General features: G+C 38.8%; 1 protein-coding gene across 3 annotated transcripts in view; it reads right to left on the bottom strand.

The window, feature by feature from the left end:
• Nucleotides 1-14,271, bottom strand: part of ITGB8 (integrin subunit beta 8) — a 48,057-nt gene that overhangs the window by 8,729 nt on the left and 25,057 nt on the right. For all 3 annotated transcript variants that reach the window (XM_072327716.1, XM_072327717.1, XM_072327718.1), the window contains 7 exons: nucleotides 12,176-12,271; nucleotides 11,994-12,083; nucleotides 9,235-9,369; nucleotides 6,262-6,667; nucleotides 2,728-2,953; nucleotides 1,284-1,387; nucleotides 12-175 (listed from right to left, as the gene is read on the bottom strand). In XM_072327716.1, the coding sequence (XP_072183817.1) occupies nucleotides 12-175; nucleotides 1,284-1,387; nucleotides 2,728-2,953; nucleotides 6,262-6,667; nucleotides 9,235-9,369; nucleotides 11,994-12,083; nucleotides 12,176-12,271 (1,221 nt within the window). The remainder of the gene's footprint in view (nucleotides 1-11; nucleotides 176-1,283; nucleotides 1,388-2,727; nucleotides 2,954-6,261; nucleotides 6,668-9,234; nucleotides 9,370-11,993; nucleotides 12,084-12,175; nucleotides 12,272-14,271) is intronic.

The raw sequence follows: 14,271 nt of genomic DNA, 5'->3' as shown, positions 1-14,271 counted from the left end.
AAATCAATTACCTTCTTTGTTGCAGAGACTCTGTAATCAGCCGAAGATTTAACTTTATTGCTATTTCCCTGCAGAATTATCTGCCTGATGATAAGTACAACAAGCAACCCAATCAGAAACGTAACTATAAAGATTATGGAAAACACTCTAAAGTAGCTTCGTCCAGAGAAACATTCTGCAAGGAAAGGAAAACAAAAGTGTAAAGCTTAACATATAGAATAAGCACATTCCTAAAGCACATTTACATTTACATTTACATTTACCACTGCATCTTAATGGACAATAAAGGTAACACAAGCCTGATAAAAATTAAAGGAAATTAGCTTTTGTTGCCATAAACAGTCTTCTAAAGCAAAGAACGTCATGAACTCTGATTAAGAGCAAGCATAGAAAAATGCTCAAATATTATCCCTTTAATCTACAGGAGTAGAACTAAGGCTTTGCTGTGCTAGTGACCATGAATTCTCTGCAAACCAGTGAGTTTATAGCTGAAATTGAGAAGATGACTTGTTAGAGACGTTCAGGTACAACACAGTTTTATTTTCATGAGATTACAGCACAGATCACTGGCAAAATATGAAAGAAAACATAGTTTCTTGCTTGCTTGTGTAGTATTGCCCTCACTGACCAATGATCTCACACTGTAGCTTTCTTCTAATTAAAAAGGTCACGAGAAAAGTATTCTTAACTACTTTTCCCATTCAGAAAAATCTTCAAGAGAAAAAGATATACAGAAATGTGACATGACATAAGGTAACAATCTAAGTCCATTTTTGATGCAGTGTGGACTAATTAAGCTTAGTAATATTTTATTAAAAAGTATTTTATTCTTCCAAGACCTTCAAAACTACAACACTTTTTTTACTTGCAGGGAGTATTTAAACATTACTGATGGTGAAGTAAGCATTCTATCTCATCCTTCTTCACTTCTGGTAATGTCAAATAATGTAAACATATACAATTTAACAAAACATGCAAACGTCATAATGGACTTTTATAAATATTTCTTCAAGCATGGCTCAGGCAGGATTCATTATTATTAGATGTGATTTCTCAAGGAAATGGGAAATCTATGTAGCAATGCTTGCCAATTACATTTCCTGTCACTATTTATCTTTTACTTTCCCTGAAGCTAGGAGTAATTTCTTTTTTCCTGCTTTCCTTCTTTCTTATTGTAATAATACTGACATACTTCTGAAAGACATGGTAACAGTGATGATTTCTAACATTAATCTGGACAGATTTTCAACTCTCACCAAAATTATCCAGAAAATACTACATACCTGAAGTTTGGTCAATATAATGCAATAGGTAAGCACATGAGGTTTTACACTGGTCAAGTTTAGCTTGAGATGCATTGTTAGAATGATGGCACTGAACACAATTCCTGTAAGAGAAATGTAATTAAATCATTCTGTTTTTCTCTGCACTCTCCTTACAGAGATTCTATCAACAAGCTGACGTATTATGTTTTCCTGTTGTTAGTAAAAACATTGCGACATTTATTTATTTTTTCTGAAATGAGATGCCTTCCTCAGCATTTTATCCCTGTGACACTTCTCAAGGCTGACCACTCAGAATTAGTAAGTAGAACATCTGTTTGGTTTCAAGCCTCCTTCATCCGGCCCCTGCTCTGCATTCTCAGATGTGTTCATCAGGGGTCTTGCACCATCTCTTCCACTGTCAGCCTCATGTTCATTCTTAGTCTTCCTTGTGTATCATTCTCATTGGGAAACATGCTGTGATTGTCAAAAACTTTTTTGATACTTTGTTAGGAAAAAACACATAAGTTCTCAGTGCTGGGCAACTTATACAGATCATCAGCAAGGTGGGAGACAGCATGGCAGCCTCATTATTTTCACTTTATAGCTTTGCAAGAGGATGGACATCACAGGTGATACCAGAAAAGCCTTGACTCTTTTTCCAAATGAATGTATGCCATCTTCTGAATGTATTAAAGGCACACATTTCACAGTGATATTGAATTAGTCTAAGCCAGCAAGGCTAACTTCATTTTATCTGGCGAATCTCTTAGCAGCCCAACTTGTCTCCCCTGTGCATTTACCACATGAGCTATATTTCAAATGAGTGCAAATAATCAACATTTCTGTTTCTACTGCATTTCCCTCCCCAACTAAAGGCTGTTCTGCCGCCATGCCGTAGAAATTGGAATGTGAGACGATATCTGTGTCATTTTCCAGGAGGGCCAGAAAAACCATGCCCAATGACAGGGTTTCATTTACTCTACCTTAAAAACCACAGTGACACTGCATGGGTACTGCTCTTGTTCGCTCCTCCTCCTTTCACACTGGAGGCACACAGAGAGTGTGGAGAGAAATTCAGGAAATATTACTGGACTTAGTGGCATTCAAGAGTAGGATCCACTGTTCCTTTTTAAAATCCCCAAATTACAGACCTTGTTCTCCACTCAGAACATTTTATATGAAGAACTGTCCTTTAGTATATATGAAAAAACTATACTCATACCACATATCATCTATGATTTCCCAAAGCAGAAATACTGGTGAACACAGATGTGGACAATCAGCTGTTTTGTGAGCAGGAAAACCCAACTACATAGAAAAAAGCCTTGAGTAGGAAATATTTCAAGTTTCCTATAATCTAAACATCTAAGGAAAACAGCACATAGTACATACAGCCAAGAAGAAATGCTTCCTTGCCTTAACACTACAGAGTTAAACATGAAGTGTAGCACAAGAAACCTACCAGTTTTCTTCACAGGCTTTGTTACAAGCAGGGCAGAATTCACACAAACGGCCAAAGCTTCTTGGGTCAGTGCACTCACATTTTCCACATACACAGTTTCCTCTTCCACTGCATATCTGGCCCTTGGAATTCAGGCACTGCTTTGCTGATTGTAATGAACACTCGCAACGGTCACCTTCCCAATCAGCAAAGCATTTACATTTACCGGCTTCACATTCACCATTACCTAAAACATCAGATAACCTTGAGTCAAATGCTTTTATGAAAACACAGAAAGCCAATTTTTATATACATATGTTTGCATTGCAGGTGCCATATATCAAACAGCTAATGTAGTACTTGGCCTGCTGATAAGCTTTTAAAGTTAACAATTAGGCTGAAATTATCACCATGATACACATTTATGGCTGCTGTTTGTTGTTAATTTGAGCAAAAGCTCCTTACTTGATCGTGTCCTAAAATGTTTTACCACAGTTTTCCTTGTTGTCTTGGATCAAAGCAGCAGAGTTTAAAAATTACACAACTTTCAGGAATACAGCCTTCAAACAAACTAAACAAACTTCTCTGTAGCAATTAAGCATTTAGCTCAGATAAATTGCAAAATTCTGAGAGGAAGGAGTATCAAGTTCATATGTTCAAGCCAGTTCTTTTCATTTTCTTTTCAGAAGCATGCATTACATTTTTAAGCCTTTTAAAGGGACCGATGACTGAACAGGCAAGGTGGATATGCTATATTTATGAACAGTGAGTCATGTAGTATGAAAATTAAAGTGCACAGCCTCAAAGGCTTAAAGGCTACGGAGAACCTCTGGTGGCAAATCAGTGGGTGCTTCAGGGCAAAATCCAGACATTTTTCACATTGCAGTACATTAAGACAGGTGTACAATTGATGTGCCGGTAATGTTTAGCCACAGTTTTACAGCATAAGAAAACACCTTAAGGAAATACAAAAACAGAGAGAACAATGCAGCTATTGCTTGCAGCTACAGCAAATCTTACGAGACTTTCTCAGCCATGCCCTCAACAGTACATAGACTTCACATAAACTGCAGTGGCCCTTCTTGTGCTTCAGGGACCTGCAGAACAGATGCAGAAAGACAGTCCCATCTAACTACATGGAATCCCCTAAGGGTTGAGGGAGGGGGGCAGTGTGACTAAAGTATAGGCTGCCTCTTGTTCTGCCTGGGCTCTGTGCTGTAAAATATCCCACTAAGGGGCAGATACAGAGACATGGTCCCATGTTGCTTGGGCAGGAGACTCCATCAAAGTGAGAATCTCCAACATGTCATAGACAAAGATATCCCTGTTTCCTCTTCCACTGCATCACAGGCTTTGGGACCTTGCAAATTTGAAAGTTCTGCTTAGGATAAGAAAAACTAAATACCCAGACTTTGCTGTGGTCAGAGAAGACTGAGAACATGAACAACAATTTTTTGTGTTGGAATGAATCATAAAATCATAGGATTGTTTGAGCTGCAAGTGACTCTTGAAGGTCATCTAGTCCCATCTTCTGCAATGAACAAGAACATCTAGAGCTTGACCAGGTTACCCAGAGATCCCTCCAGTCTGACCTTGAATGTGTCCAGGGACAGGTCTTCCACCATCTCTCTGGGAAACCTGTTCTGATGCCTCACCACTCCTATCGTAATTTTTTTTTTTTTTTTTTTTTTTTTTTTTTTTTTTTTCATATATCCAGTTTAAATCTCCTCTCTTTCAGTTGAAACCATTTCTCCTTATCTTGTCACAAGAGATCCCCAAGCGTCTGTTCCCTTCTTTCTTATATCCCCCCTTAGATACAGAAAGGCCTCTATCAGGTCACCTCAGAGCCTTCTCTTCCCCATGTTGAACAGTCCCAGCTCTCTCATATGTCCTCAAAGGAGAAGCATTCCATGCCTTGGATCATTTTTGTGGCCTTCCTCTGGACATACTCCAGCAGGTTCATGTCTCTCCTGAACTGAGAACTCCATATCTGGATGCAGTACTCCAGGTGAGCTCTCACTAGCTCGGAGCAGAGAAGCAGGATCACCTCCCTTGACCTGGTGACCATGTTTCCCTTGTTGCAGCCCAGGATACAGTTGCCTTTCTGGGCTGTGAGGACAAATTGCTGGCTTGTATCCAGCTTCCATCCACCAGTGTCCCTAAATCCTTTTCAACAGGGCTTTGTTCTATCCTTCCATCCAGCTTGCATCGATACTGGGGGTTGATGAGATCCAGGTACAAGACTTGGCTTTGTCAAACTTCAAGAGGTTCACCTGGACCCACTGCTCAAGCATGTCTAGGTCTCTCTGGATGGTATCATATTTCTTGGGCACGTTGACTATACCACACAGCTTGATGTCATCTGCAAACTTGTTGAGGATGCACTTGATCACACTGTCAGTAGTGATGAAGATATTAAAGAGCATCTGTACCAGCACCGACACCTGAGGTACATAACTCATCCCCAGTTTCCATTTAGACACTGAGCCATTGACCACCATTCTCTGGGGAGTAACTGGGAATTCTTTTTCCATTGAACAGCCACCTGTCAGATCCATATATTTTCAATTTGGAGAGAAGGATGTTATAGGGGACTGTGTCAAAAGCCTTACTGAAGTTCAGATAGATGAATTCAGTGACCTTTCCCCTGTTCACTGATGCTGTTACACCACCATAGAAGGCCAATATGTTGGTCAAGCAGGACTTGGTGAAGCCATGCTACTTGTTCTGTATCACCTCCCTGCTCTCCATATGTTGCAGCATAGCTTCCAGGTGGATCTGCTCCATGGTCCTCCCCAGCACAGAGGTGAGGCTGACAAGTTGGTAATTCCCTGCATTATTCTTTCTAACCTTCTTGAAAATGGGTGTGACGTTGCCTTTTTCCAGGCACCGGGGACTTCACCTGACTGCCGTGACTTTTCAAACATCATTGAGAGTAGCTTGGCAACACATCAGCCAATGCCTCACTCAGTACAGAGTGAAATGAAAGGATGAGGAACAGCAGTACAGGTTTTAAAATACTTGAAATATAACTTCTGAGGGTAAAAAATATATTCCAGTAGAGATAATGATTCTGATTAAAATCTATTTTCCTTAATATCATTAATTTAAAGATACTTTTTTTTTTTTTTTACTTAGTTCATATACAATTTTCATTTGCATGATTTCTTCAAAACCATAAAGTAGTTCATACACAAACACACACAAAGACATACACATAAAAGATTTCTATCAGCTCTCCTTGATTGTGTTTTGTTCACTCTTACCTACTTGGAGCAGGTGTTCTGAAAAGTGTTTGCATATGTATCAGTATTAGAAACCAAATATCACGGTATCTATGACAAGATTGATTCAGGTTGTTAGAAAATCAGAACTACATGTAGATATTACGGCTCCTTCTATCCACTCAGTATCTCATATATATCTCCTAATTCTGCAAACACAATTCTTGTACTTGACAGCCTTACATCTTTGCTTTCAGATGCATAATGTATGTATGTTTCAGAAAAGAAAACACAAGAAAAGCAAAGCACAGTCCTAAATTCTGCAGCTTACCAGAGCATAAGTTTCCCTGGTGATATGGGCAAGAAAAATCATCCATTTGACAGTATTTGCCATATACCCTGCCTAGTTTGTTCTTGTAGCAGAAACATTTTCCCTCTATGCAATCTCCTTGGCCACTGCAGATGGGCTGGTCCTGGTGCTGCCTGCACTCCTCAGAAGGAAACGTCTCTCTGCTGTAGCTGCAACTGCTGTCACTGCAATGGGGCTGTTTGCCATCAGGAAAGGTTTCATCAGCCCATACTCTCTTGGGTTTTGTGTTGTCTCCATTCTGACAGGCACAGCTTTTCTGTACATTAATAATGGTGGTTTCATTGAAACCAATAGGCTTAAGTATTGCATATTTTCTTCCCCCTGTTGTATCACATCCTTTCATTGTGACTGACACATTGAAAAGTACCTAGGAAAAATAAAAACATATTTTACATTTATTCTTTTTTTCCCTATAAATTACTTACAATTTTTAATGCACAAACAAAGAAGAATCTCACATTACGTATGAACGTGCAGTATCTGGTAATAGTACTTAGTGGCCATTTGTGAAATATACTAGCAAACATAAGCATTGCAAACATGATTAAACCCTAACAACATGAGGTTGGCAGGAGTTTGTGGAAACATAAAATACATGGGCTTTTCTGGAAGGTCCTACCTACACTTGTTAAAACCAATAAATGGCTCACAGCTTAGCAGCACCTTATTTTTGCCTTTCCTGTGACGCACATGGAACAGGAGAGTGCTGCTTCTCTGGCTGTGATGCTGCTCTGGAGAGAGCCCTGCACTCACTCCTGGCCATGGTCAGGCCACCAGCACCATGCCCTGGGTCACAGCCCATGGCTGTGCTCACAGCTGCAGTGGCCCCTGGCCCCTGACTCCTTTCACAGCCTGGGCTCTTTTAGGGGTTAGGTGACTGCCAAAGCTCTTTGAGTTTTGCTATCTGTGGTAGTTTAATCACAGCAATCTGTGTATTCATCATCACAATCTTTTGTATTCCACTTTTTTTTTTTTTTTTTTTTTTTTTTTTTTTTTTCCCACTAATGTCATGCTATCAGGTGATTGAGAACCACTCTTTTAAGCCTTCTTGCAGGGAAAGTATCACTGAAAAGGTGAGAAAGGAACCCAAGGGATGCAAGTGCCTTTACATTTTATCACCAACTTTATCCAAATCAAAAGAATTGAAAACATTGAAAGCTGTATTGTGGGAGGCTGAAACTCCCCACAAAGACTGCAGCATTCATTCCCCATGGCAGTCTCCCCCTCCCGTCTCCACAAAGGCAGCTTTGTGACCAGCCGGGCTGCGGCTGCCTACACCAGCAGGAGAAGAATGCAGTGCAGAGTGTGCACTCCTTAACCATCCCATCGAGGGAGCACAAAGGCTTTGTCCCTCTCTTTGCTTTTCTTCTTGTTTTTCAAGTGCTCCATTGCATGTATAACTCCCAGCTGCCAGCAGGCTCTGTGCTTGAGACTTCTTCCATGAGGTAGTGTGGACATACACTAATAATTCATACAGCAGGTGCATGTCACGAGGGGAGGAAAGGCTACAGCTAGAGAATGAGCTTTGTGTTCAGCACAGGGCCCCGCTAGAAAATGCAATCTTCCCATACAACATGGGAGGTAAGGGCAAAGAATACCTTATCTAAAAGTCATGAAACATGATGGGTAGCAGCAGAAAGATTAAAGTTATCACCGCTAAATAATCATGACACCATGAACCCACGAAGAGGACATAGGATTTTTCCAGAATATAATGCACTTTTATGTTTTGCTAAGGAAAGGAAGGAAGAAGGATTGGACAATGAAAGGAATGTGAGAATTAAGAACAAGCATTCTGCCTGTAAACAAATACTGAAGGGAGGCTTTGCGGTTAAAAATAAATTAATCTCTTGAAGATGGCTCATTTTCAACTGCAGTAAGCTGTAAGACCACATGTGGTCTTTTACAATCAACTGGCTTGTCTTTTTATTAAAAAGAACCAGATATAAATATTTTTCTTTTCATTAAACAGAACGAATTCCATTCCTATTTCTTATGACATACACAGGCAATGACATTTCAGAAGAGTTAAGAACAAAAACATATCACATCTACCTTAAAGTATAGCAGTTAATCAGCTGCAAATTGTGCAGACAAAATGGAGAAGCGTATAAAATACATTTAAATGGACATGTTTAAAATTCACACATTTAATCTATTGTTTTGTTTTGCCACTTCTATGCACAAACACAATCAAATCCCATCAACTGAGCTGTGTGTACACCACAAGGAAAGAACTCCTTGACCCTGCTCTCCAGAAACACAGACCGCTTCCTGGCAAGCTATATGAATTACTCTACTGGTCCAAGCAATCAAATAAATATATCAACACACGGAGAAGTTGTTCTGGGAAGAAAACCATGTTCCTTATATTAGCCAGATATCTTTCCCCACATTTTCAGGGTGCATGATGCTCCAGGTTTATAATCCATTTCATTCAGTAGGTGGTACTGATCCAAATGGGAATAAATCATTTTATTAATTTGATTTATAAAATAAACTAATTACCCATGACTCTGAATGTGCACAAAGGCTACTAGAGCAAGGAGAGGGAAAGGTGGTGTCTTGTACAGATCCAAGCAGCACAAATTCCAATGATTCTTTTCCACTGGGTGATTATCTTTCAGTCTCTTTAAGTACAAATTTCATCACAATGAACACAGCCATTGTGTCCAGTGAAGGACAAAGGAGGACAGTTTTAATGGACGTTAGCTTTCAGGAAAAGCTTTGAGCCTGAGTCCCACAAGATTAGTGAGAATTAAAATGAGATTTGGGAAAAATAAAACCAGAGAATAATAGAGAGTCTGTGATCATTAATCACTAACGTCCAGTTTCAGTTTGAGTAAATCCCTAGAAGATTTCACACCATTGAAACCCAACCAAACAGAAAAATAAGTATTCCAGTTCCTTGAAGAAAGAAAACTATCAACATACTTCTTCATTATATCCAACGTTTTTACATCCTTCCATGCCAGTTTTTTTGCTTCCATCAGGACAGATTGCAGTGATATTGAAATTAAGATCCTGAATCTGGTTATCCACTTGAATTTTCACTTCAGAGATTAGTTTCTGTAACCCGAAAACAACTTTTAGTTGCATTGCATTCCAACATATAATGTACATTAATCACTAATAGCAACTACTGCTACTATTACTGACTAAAAATGAAGAAAGCTTGTCTGTGTGAATAAAGGAATGAATTAAAGCACTGTTTCCCATATAAAGACCCAATTACTTTCCAAATATACACAATCAATGAACTGGTAGCTCTGATAAAGTGGATTACATTTTCCAGATAAAAATGTTTTCAGCTTTTCTAAGATGGTTTTGAGGCTGTATTTTTGGCAATTTGAAAATCTATTCGAACAACTATGTGTAACAAAAACTGCTTATTGTCTGAGAGACTATGTTGTCTTTTAGCTGCACACTTAAATAAAAACAGAAAAAACACATGCAACTACTGTTTTTCAGCAGAAAAGGTAACTAATCTAATTGATGCTTTAAACTTGTGATATTTTGTAGCTGTCTTGGAAAAGTTTCCCCTGAGCAAATCTTAGGGTGATATAAAGGCTACTGGGATTACCCTTCCTGATTTATTTGGGTCAGATAGGACAATATAATTCAACAATCTGTTAATTCCCAGTAGGGCTTTTTACAACACAAAGTACAAGGCCTGCTTTGTAACCAGTATTTTCTATGACCTCAAAAATCCTATTTAGTAATTACAAAAGAAATATTACCTGTTTGCCTTTTGCAAACATATTAAAACTGTAAAAATTTATTGCACTGAGGAATTACTAAATTTCCTTGCAAACAGTAAAATTCCTTGCATCTTACTATTTTTAAAATTAATTTTGTGGGACAAATGAATATTTAATTACATGAATCTCAATAAGTGGTTAGCTAAGTAACTTTTTCAAACTTAGTGACTCATCTTTGGTTTTTTAGGGATTTTCAGACAAGTTTTTCCACAACTAAGCCTAAGGCTTCCCTGCTTAGAACAAGAGCACAAGAGGCCCACTGCCATCAACCATCAACACTAAATTTTCTTATGTAAATACTTATGCTATCATGAAGGCAAAACATTCAAACCCTGTTCACTGTGTTGTTTGTATATTACAAGAAACTAAAACCATGACAAAAGTACTCAGAAGTACCAAATCCAGTGCAGTTTATGATAGGAAGGATGATACTGTCAAAAAAAGGGGAAAAAAAAAGAAAAAAGAAAATAAAGCAAGAATGAACTGGGGGTGGCTGGAGAAGGAAAGTCCCACAGAACCTTCCATTTAGTGGAAAGGATTATTTTGTAAACTTTTATTTCCTCTCCTTGAATGCTTACCCTGGATTACCCTGTAAAAACCTGGATGCAATTAATGGTGGACAGTGCAAAATTAGCATTCAGAACCATGATCTGCAAATTATTATTATTATTTATTTTTTTTTTTCCAAGCAGTATTTCACTATTTCCTGCAAATATCTGTTTTCAAAATGAGACTTCTTGATTTTAGAAGAGAAAATCTAATATCAGGGAGAATTTATCTGCAATTTGATTATACTTCCTCTGCTTCTGAATGTCTTTGGCATCTGCACAATGTTTCTAACATGACAATGTGAAAACGCACACAAGCCCACTCTGCTGCTAGTAATAGACTTGGGATCTGGATCCTCATTAGAGCTAATTTGCTGAAAGCAACCAAAGAGCCTCATTTAGATGGTTAACCTAGCATAATGGACAATTTCATTCTTTCATCTCCAAATAATCAAAATTAATGTGATGCACACTGATACCTTGCATCTAGGCTTATAACTAATTTCCTAACTTTTTAGCCTTGCATTTTTATGTAACTTGCACACCTGGACAACGTTCACCTATCTAGCCTATTTTTATTTTACTCCTGCTCTATGCGCTCCCATTGCTCTAGTGGGTCAAATGTATACTTCATAGCTTTGTTTTAAAGCTGTTTATCCCCCCTTCCACTATCAAGATGACAGTCCCCCCTTAAAAGCTGACATTCCTCAGCAATCATTTGTGAAAACGCTTTTTCCCAAACTACTACTTCCAGTTGAGAACTCTACAGGGAAGAGCGGAGCCATTTCCTTTGTTCTCTCTCAAATCCCCATCAAAACTTTTCTTCACTTCAATGTATTAAAACCCAGAGACATTATGCAGCCCCATGAAATGTTAATGCTGCTTTCCACAATACTCACTGTTGTCAAACTATGTCCTTGTAAATTTCTACTTCCACCCCCTGCCTTTTTTTTTTTTTTTTTTTTTTTTTTTTTTTTTAAGAATTATTAGGTAAAACCCTCTAAATATTGCAGTATTCTTTTGCTCTGAATTTTTATGGTGCCTAGGCAGTAGTGTCTGGTATGTAACCAGAGATCTGAGATCCCCAAATACAAATGAAACAGAAATTTCTTTTGAAGTAACATGGCAAAAAGTGCAAAAAATCAAATACTGTATTAGGGAGCATCCTTAGTATAAAATAAGCTTTTGATTTTGAGATGCCAGCAGCCTGGGAGTTTGATAGTTGTTTAGGGAAACTGTCACCCACCAATTCATACATTCAGAAAAATAAGAAATGTGGACTTTGGGCCTGGAAATTCCAACTTCAGGCTCTAAACTGTGAAAAATAAAAAAATAAAAAACACCTGTACATAGACAGCATCCAGCAGAGTCATTCCAATCATACCTGATAAGCTTCTACCACCAAATCATTGAGATTTGCTGCTTGTGATTCTATCTGTCTTGCAACAGTACCAGGCAACAGAGGTAACAGATCCTACAAAAAATACAGTAATTTATGCACATTCAAAATATTTAATAAAATATTGTGTTTTCAAATTTAGAATAAGAATCAGGTTTCTAACCTACTTTATACCAATGGAACTGGCTTCCTTGAACTGCAAAAATGACATTGATGTTATTGTCAATCAGTTTTTCAGAGAGCTGCCCAAGAGATGGATGCTCCTGCAAAATAACACAAAGAGGACTGCAGTTTAGTAAGGGAAAACCTTAGGTTTTATGTTTGACATAACACAGGGCTCGAAAGCCACTTAAATCCTTATTTCTAAATGTCCAGAGAAATACTAGGCCTACATCCAAAGGAAGGTAGGACTGACTAAATATTAAAAACAAAAGAAAACAACAAGACAATTTAAATCAGTGCATCAGGTGAGCTGCAATACACTTCCATTGTGAGCTCTGCAGCTGTACTGCAAAATGGTAGGACTAAGCAAACTCTCCACACAGTACCTTTTTGTTGGAGTCTGATGCTTATGAAACAGCTGCTGGATTTGGTATTTTCCATGGTCTGCCTAGAATAATAAAAGGATTCCTGAGAACAATAAGTGGGTTCTTGCTCAAAAGTCAAGGGGAAGGAACAACATAAGGGCGCTAAGATGAGGTGTGGGTTTAAGAGTGGCAAGGAGAGTTATTAAATAGGTTCCCCAGGGAGGTGGTTGAGTCACCATCCCTGGATTTCTTTAAAAACCATTTGAATGTGGTGCTCAGGGACATGATTTAGTAGAGGGTTGTTAGAGTTAGGGTAGTATGGTTAGGCTGTCATTGGACTTCATGATCTTTAAGGTCTTTTCTAAACTAAGCAACTCTATCATTCTAAATCTGTTTCTCAGAAAGGTATTTTGGCCTTTGAGTTTGAGTTCTAGCAGTGTCAATACCTTATACATATCTTTCAGCTGACAGCTTTCTCCAAGACCTGGCTAAGGAGCAATGTCTCCAGTTGTCACTGCAGTGGCCTGCTACAGTTTCTGAACCCTGCTTCTTCTTGAGGAAGATAGCATGAGTTTCATTTCTCTCCACACTGGGGACATTACTCTTCTTGGTGAAGTACCTATGAGGACAAGTCCTGTGCTGTGACCTGCCCTCCTGTGCTTCTTGCTGCAAGATCTGAAACAGACTTGGGAACAAGAGGTATGTTTGCTATCTCTTTATCCAAGATATTGAGAAGAATAAAGTTTTTGTGATCTCAGTAGGCTTGTAAATCTGGGCTGTATGGGATTCCTTTCAATTCCAGTACTCCAAAACAAACGGAATCTGAAAGTCACTGCTGATTTACTGTAAGTCTGGGAATACTTCCTAGGAAGTAAATTCGACATCTAAAATTAATGACAAAACATAGTGAAGTGACTGGGGCTCGTGTCTTTCCAGAGATTTCATCAGGACACCTATACACATATCAAGACAACTGCTTTATCCCACATAGTTCTGCGGTCTTTCTCTTCCTGCCATTTTTCATCATCTGTCCCACATTTTCTTTCTTCCTTTCTCCTACACAAACATGCTCTCACAGTTTTCTTGCACAATTCATTACTCCTTGGAGTGCCACTTGTTATTCAAAGCAGCCTGCAAGTCAAATGCTATCCTAACAGTAATTTGAAAGCCGGGACAGCAGAAACAAAGTTATGTAAGGGGGTAAAATCCATTTTCCACCACATTGCACTATTATAAATAGCCTTGGACAGAAAGAACAAAGGAGTTCCTTGCTGCAGTTTGATCTTAGACAGAATCTCCATTCATTTATCCTTTGATAAGAGATTATATTATTTAAGGTAAGTGATTAAGTAAGGTTGGGTAACACAGCAATAAATCGACCTTCTTACAGCTCCAGCTTCCAAGTATGCCATACACAAGGGTCCAGAGAGTATACCTTCCTTACTTAAGACTGAGGTGCAGCAGCAGAGGTCTTGTTACCTCTTTCACAACACTGTATTAAGGCCTCCTCCCTTCTCCATGACCACAGACCACAGTGATAGGGCCTCTTCAGCCTGCACAAGCTATTTGCCACATGCAAATAGCAGATCACACATGAGGCAAGTGCTCCCAGGACACGGGCCAGTGAAACTAGGTGTTGTATAAATACCCCCTGCACTCCAAATGCAGGACAGTGGTGAGGCATCATCAGAGGGTGCACAAACAAGTCAGTCTCTTCCTGCTCACCATGACACCAG

Source organism: Excalfactoria chinensis, chromosome 2 (genome assembly GCF_039878825.1).
Source record: "Excalfactoria chinensis isolate bCotChi1 chromosome 2, bCotChi1.hap2, whole genome shotgun sequence".
NCBI lineage: Eukaryota > Metazoa > Chordata > Aves > Galliformes > Phasianidae > Excalfactoria > Excalfactoria chinensis.
Note: the sequence above shows the minus strand (reverse complement) of the source record. Positions and strands in the feature narration are given on the sequence as shown.